Source organism: Pyxicephalus adspersus, chromosome 6, assembly GCF_032062135.1.
Source record: "Pyxicephalus adspersus chromosome 6, UCB_Pads_2.0, whole genome shotgun sequence".
Taxonomy (NCBI): Eukaryota; Metazoa; Chordata; class Amphibia; order Anura; family Pyxicephalidae; genus Pyxicephalus; species Pyxicephalus adspersus.
In genome coordinates this window covers 30,395,953-30,402,946 of record NC_092863.1, presented here as the reverse complement: position 1 = coordinate 30,402,946, position 6,994 = coordinate 30,395,953, and the positions used below count along the sequence as shown (strand labels likewise).

Genomic DNA, 6,994 nt, shown 5'->3' with positions numbered 1-6,994 from the left:
TAATGAACAGGTAGTCCCCGGGTTAAAGACATCCGACATACATGGCGATTCCTAGATACAAACGGTGCCTGAAGAACCCTCTTTTGGACAGCTTCCCGCGATCCGCCACTATACCTCCACTATTGAACAAACAACATCATTATACTTCCCCAACTCTTCAGACATTAGAAACCCCAACTTTTACCTAGTTTTCACCCTTAAGAATTTGGCTACCTGTTACAAATCTGGAAACCTCCGTTTTGGCTAATCTGCACAAAAGTTTCAGATGGTTTATTACCATATATCCCTATTTGGTCAAACACACTCGACTCACTTGATTATTAGGTACTTCCCCTTGAATGGGTCCACAATCATCATTTATTGTCAGCTTTTCAAGTGTCAACTTATCACCCCCATCTATAATCACAGTGGCAGCTTCAACTCGTCCGAACTATTACTTGATTTTATTTTATGATTAGTGTATCTTTGAGTAGTAACTGGCATCAGAATTTCCTTTATCCAGTTAAAAGTTTTAGCAATATCATCAAGTCTCCTAAACCCCTGAAGAAGCCCTGCAGGGCAAAACGCATCAGGTGGCACACAAGCTCATTGCTGTAAACGTATATTCATGTTATATGCTGTAATTACTCTATACTTCTAAGAATAATATACCTATGTTAGCCTAGGGCTAGCGTAGCAGACCTTTGTTTAGTTTTTAGTATATATATTTAAATAAATTTCGGTTTTTTAATAAAAAACCTGTGTCCCACAAAAGCCTGTCCCTTTCTCTTCTTCTTATCACCTGCTTCTTTAGTACCATTTCAGGCTTGGCCGTATTGAGTTAACTCTAGATGTGGTCACTCTACTGGGTGGAAAACACAGTTCTACAAACAGTGCTTCCCTGCTCCCTCGTGTAACTCTTTAATGACCAAGACAAACTCTGCAGTTGTTTCTTTTTGCTTATCAAAGCACAGCTTGCTCCAGAAGTTAATGAATATCTAGGTTACATAAAGATTTTTTTTTTTCTTTGTTTGTGATTAACTCACAGTGGGGATTTTGTACAGTAACTGACACCATGCTGCCTATTAATATGTTGAGACAAATATCTGTCCTAGATGCATTTATTAAAATAATGTCCCGACTTACATACAAATTCAACTTAAGAACAAACCTACAGTTCCTATCTCGTATGTAACCTGGGGACTGCCTGTATTTGTTTTTGTATAATGCTAAAATGAATCCAGCACAGAAGTAAGTTTGATCAACATTTTCACCCATGTCCTGTATGATCCTTCTTTCCCAGTAGGATCCAGTTAAAGAGGTAGTGTTGAGAAATCAGAAGGTTCTGTCTGTAACGTCCTGAACCTTACATGCGATGTTTCAGCCACACCAAACAAACTTAAGAATATGGGGGTTAAACATGTGTCCAAAGCACCCCCTTTAGATGCTAGTGAATACATAAGGGTTTGTATGTTGAATTAATAAACTTAACTGTTTGGTTTATTACTCCTTAGTAGTCTGGTGTTTAACAGAATGGATTGCATAGAAAGATTACCCTTTTTTTCTCTGTGTTTGTCTTTTATTTACAGCTAAGTATATTGATTTTCTTGAGTTGTTTTATCCTAAATTTTATTTAAAACCTTAATAATCTGTACAGTTTAAATGTTGTAGTCTGTGTATACCTCATATTTAAACATGTATCTTTTTTGTCTTTGAATGTCTAAATGTACATTGTTCACACTTTTTTTCTATTTTGGGTCTTTTGCAGTGTAAGAGTGATAGTCACCGTAGAGCAAACAGATGAAGAACTGGATACAGCTGCCTCTGTGATTAGACAAGCGGCATCTTTAATTCTGAATTAAATTGTTTTTTGGGACAGTGCCTCTCTCATAATACGAGCCTGCCCCAATGCAGGTTATCTTATGAACGGTATAAGGAATCCAGACAAAAGAGCTTACATATCCAATGTTGACATGTTAGATCAGCGTACATTCCGTGACCAAGGGAAAGGGGGTGGGAGTTGGAGAATGGGCAGCCAAACTGCAGAACAAATATAGCAGAAAACCAAATCATGGTTATTGAACTTATGATGTTGTGTGCCTTTTTTTACTGCTGTTACGCTGTGACTTTTCTACTTTTTTTTAGTAATTGTTTACAGAAATAAAAGGTGAGGTATTCCCAATCATATGCCCGCAAGTGCATGATGACATCCCCTTGAAAATCTTACGGCTTCTTTTTATGCTGTCAAAATATGCCCTTTAGTGTAATAACATTTCATTTATAATATTTCAAAAATGCAAACCCTGTGATTGCATTGAGTGGGTGTGTAAATATTTTGGGTGTATATTGATCTACCCTTGTCTATCCACTTGGAGATGCATACATGCACTGATTTGTTTTTTGTTTTCTTTTCCTGCTTTCAATTTAAACAAAGACTAATCTGAGTTGCTAACTTTGTGTATAAAAAAATATAGATTTACAGACTTTTTTTTTTTTTTTTTTTTATCAACAAGTGCACTTTCGTATATCATAGTCTATCATCCCTTTTTCTAATGCTTTTTTTGTGATTTGAAACACTGTGATTTCATTATGCTTGAAATAAGGGCCTGCTACAAACGTCTAGTGGATAGTTTCGAAATCTTTCAACACTAAATGTATTGTTCAGTCTGGGGTTATGGCACAAATTTATTCTGCGCTGTCCTAGTGATAGGAATCTAACAGTATTTAGTTCTCTCAGATCTGGGTGCTATTGATTTGAGGGAAATGTATTCTGTTCAGGAAACTATAAGATGGTTATGGTTAGTTCATAAATTTATTGTGAAATTAATTATGTATGTTGATCGAATCAGTACTTAAGGGAAGACCTAGAATGGTGGACACATAAATGATTCTGACAAAAAGTGTACCCTGGTCTCCCAGTATCGTTCATTCATCATGAGGAATTACTGCTGTTTACTCCTAAAGAGGCGAGCGTCCTGCTTGCTCATCCTCCCCTCCTCATTGAACCGAACAGTGCTGTGTGTAAAGCACTAGTTCAGTGGTTACTGGAAACAAGCATGAAAGATCACTTTCAGCGACAGTCATTCTTGACATCCATCGGATGTCTGTATAAGGCTTTAAACATATTTTAACATAATTTAAAACAGAAGAATTCAGTGTGTACTACACTGCTTTTAAACCCAATAGATGGACAGTTTTTTGGCAGCATATTGAATGATGCTTATTTAATGGCAGCAGATGACAATAGGACATATGAGTGGCCTTTAGTCAATATTTCATTAGCAATAAAACTAAACCTTCCTTTACATTGATAGTTTAATGACAACTACACCCTGCTTATACAAAACACGTGTGCACCCATATACTTAGACCTGTATAGGACCAGTTTCTATAACTCAAAGCATATCCATTTAAAATGTAAATCTGCTTCTAATGTACCCAGGAATCTTGGTTACTTTACAAATATAATCTTTTACCTCCTACATTATTTTCCTGTACTTAATGTACAATCACAAAGTCTTAGGCCAGTGTAAAGCATTACTTTAACATTGTCAGCCTGATTTCTTAAGACATGGTTCTAACTTCTCATAGAGGGCTACCTGGAATCGTATGGGATGGGGAATGAGTGGAGTTTATTTTTTATGATGTCTGCCTGCTTCTAGCAGTTTGTAATTTGTTTTTGTTTTTTTAGTTATTGAAATAAGTACATATATAGAACTAACCTGTGAATTCTGGTGTTTGAGACATTGAATCACTACACTGTATTGTTAACCTAAAACCATTTGCAGATCAGCTGAACTGATTGATAAGAGGTATGAGGTAAATCTGTGAAGTGGCTTGGTGTGCCGCCTGGTTATATTAGGAGCTAATGTGGGTTAAAAATTACAGTAATCCCTTAAAAGCAAAGTAGTTAGCTTACTTAGGTATGTGTTCTCCTTGGCCAGTGCAGACCTTTAATTATGGTTGTGTATATTATGGCAGGGAAGTACTTAAGCAACATTTTAGTTCCAGCCTATAAAATGGCACTTATTACGTTTGATTCCTGTTAGAAATAAATTTTAAACCAAGCTGTTTTTGTCATATTTTTATAAAGTACATTAAGGAACTTATTCGAAAGATGGTACTTCTTGACCGTTTTCATGATCAGTACCCAGATCTGAAAATGTTTGATGGAAGGAGCATCAAAACTTCACCTAGGTGGGTGATATTTCCAAAAGGAAAAAAGAAAAGAATGTGTTATACTCTAATATCTTTTAATATATTTCAGGTGACAAATCATTTTGGAATGTTCTATGTTGTAGTTATGTTTATTGTTATACCAGAGTCTTAGCACCTACTTTACAGGTCATAGGGCACTGTCTGCATTGCACTAAATGCCCAGACTGCAGAAATGTTTCTAAGGGCTCTGCTTAAAAATCAGGGAATTAGACATTCCCTGGTGGGATTCAGTTACTGCCGTTGAAACACATGGACCTGAAAAATTCCCATGGGGGAAGGTCTGATTTCCTGTTTTATAAATAAAGCCCTAATATGTGTTTTTATGATATGGCCTCCCCATGTTTGTAACCAGGACATCACAGCTCGGGTCCATTCAAGATGAGAAAATGTGTACATATGGTCATCATTTCAATAAAATGTCCGCCTACAGCAAAGAGCCTCCTAAGCACTTAGGACTCTACTTATTAATCAGGGAATCGGACATTCCCTCGTGGGAATCTTCCTATTCCATGTGTTGCAATGGCAGTAGTTGATTCCCACCCGGGAATGTTTGAGGGAAAGGCCGCTTCTCTGTTTTATAAATGGAGCCTTTAGATTTTGGCACTATAATGTGTATTACCCAATGCAATTTTTGTTGTTGTGTAGACTATTGTTGATGTGGGAAAAAAGCCAAAAGTGGAGGTCCTTCAAAAAAAAACAAATTTGTTCTTAAAACAGTTGGGAGGGGGTTCTAATCAGTTCCAACACAGGCCTTATGAATTTGTGAGCCACTTTGGTACCTGCACTGTGACCATCATTAGAGTTCTGTAATACATAAAAGCTATGGGTCACAACTTGCACAGAATAGAATTTGTGCCATTACACCTATTTATTATTGTATCCATGTTTTGTGTTTCCTGGCTCTTTTATGATTAAATAAAAAAAACAAGGTTGCTGTTATCTTGGGCAATTTGACCTGTGTTTATTTATATTCATTGTTTATAACCAAATATTGTAAAAGATAAAGCTTATACTATTAAAGTTCCACTCCAGCCACTGTTTCCTTTTTTGTGTTTGTAGTTTATATTATCTATGATTTTTGTCTCTTCATCAACGTCCCTCTGGCAGTAAAACCAAATTAATTTTTATCACTGTTGTCTGTATTCCCACCGGGGAGATTTACCCTTGCACTCTAATACACCGTATCAAAGGGTGCTGCTGACAGGAAGTGAGGGGTTCTACCCCCAGTGGAAACACAGACTGACCACTACTACACTACTGTATGATTTCCAAAACTATTTTAATAAATGACTGGAGCTAAAAGTTTAAATCTGCCAGAATGGCGTCCAGTCCTAAATGATTGCAGTTTGTGGTATCCCAATTAAAACCACCAAAATGTTTTTTTTGAAATATCAAGAGTTTTTTGTACATTAAATACATTTTTTTATCATGTGCCTTTTGATGCAGCTTTAAATGAGACAAAACTTTGTTAAAATATATTATGACTTTTTGTTTTTACTTTAACTTCCTCAACTAGTTTTCTGACATTTTTATGGTGAAAATATTCATTTGGATTTTTCAATTTGGTCTTCAGATCTGCATATTTTAAGGATATTAAATACTTTTTGGGTTGTTGCATATTGCTAGCAGGACCAAAACAACCCAAGAGGTTGTTGGGTTGATTTGGTCCCCAAACACCCAACCTCGCTTTGTATTGTTTAATATCAACTGAAGCTTTTTTGTAGTTGGAGTCTGTCTAGTTCCTGCTACATCTAAAAGTATTCATAGTAGGGAATGGTGGATTATTGGATTCAAATGCTTATATAGTATGTGGGAGGGGTGTAGATAGTAGATTAATATGGCCCAGAGTTTTAGGTGAAAAATACCAACCCACCAGTTCTTTAATTCCAATACTTCTATCGGTTCTAATCAGTCTACAACTGGCATCCATGGTTCTGATGTCCTACCAGACTTGTATCACATATGCTATGAGAGCATTTATAAAATTGGAACCATTTCGAGTAAAAAGATACAGATTGTTTATTGCATTCTTTTAACCAGTGTGGTAACTGATGTTATAGTTACTTCCCCTAGTGGGTGTAAGGGAGTGCAGGGAGTAACCAATGTTCTGGGCTGAGCAGTGCTCACATAAGGACATATATGGGCTCTTTGGTCCTCTATTTCTTGTATCCCAGCCTCCCTGATGATGTGTAGAGCAACCTGTGGGCTAGGAGAAAATTTTGGTGATCTGCGCCTTTGGCCCACCGGCCAGGGCCTCGGACCATGTCTCCCTGTCTCTTTGCAGGCTCAGGGCGATGGGCGGGTTGTGTCTCTGGAGAGTGGGTGGGTTCTGGCATCATGAACTCACTCTGGGAGAAGTTTCTTCCCCTTTTTAGTGACCCACGGCTCCCTGAAATGGTCCGTGATGTCCAACAGATTGGGTTGTAGAGCATATAACTGACGAGCTGAGGTCAAGGGAAATCTGCAAAGTTGCATGTCTGTTCTGTCTGTGGGAAAAGCTGCAGCTCTGGATGGAGGGAGAAGTAAAATTTTTCATTTTTTGCAGTAGTTGGGGGTGGATATTAAGTAAAAACATTTACAGAAAGGAACCCAAGTTTAAATTATAACCATCGATTTGTATATGTGCATTAAAAAATCTAAATACTAAAATTCAGGTGGATTGAAGAAATGTCACATTAATGGAAGGCTGACATCCAGTGAAAATATATTGTCAGTTTGCCGTTTCCTTTCCCATCCTCCTGCTGTGCAGAAAAATAGCAAAGCCACAGTGTAGTCCTGCCATACTCTGCTCACACCC

At 37.2% G+C, this 6,994-nt stretch overlaps 1 protein-coding gene across 1 annotated transcript in view; it reads left to right on the top strand.

The window, feature by feature from the left end:
• Positions 1-5,237, top strand: part of SPTLC1 (serine palmitoyltransferase long chain base subunit 1) — a gene marked incomplete in the record, with an annotated part of 26,978 nt that extends 21,741 nt beyond the window's left edge. Inside the window, 1 exon segment of the mRNA XM_072415053.1 lies at positions 1,748-5,237. Within this exon segment, the coding sequence (XP_072271154.1) occupies positions 1,748-1,841 (94 nt within the window).
• Positions 5,238-6,994: the final 1,757 nt, after the last annotated feature.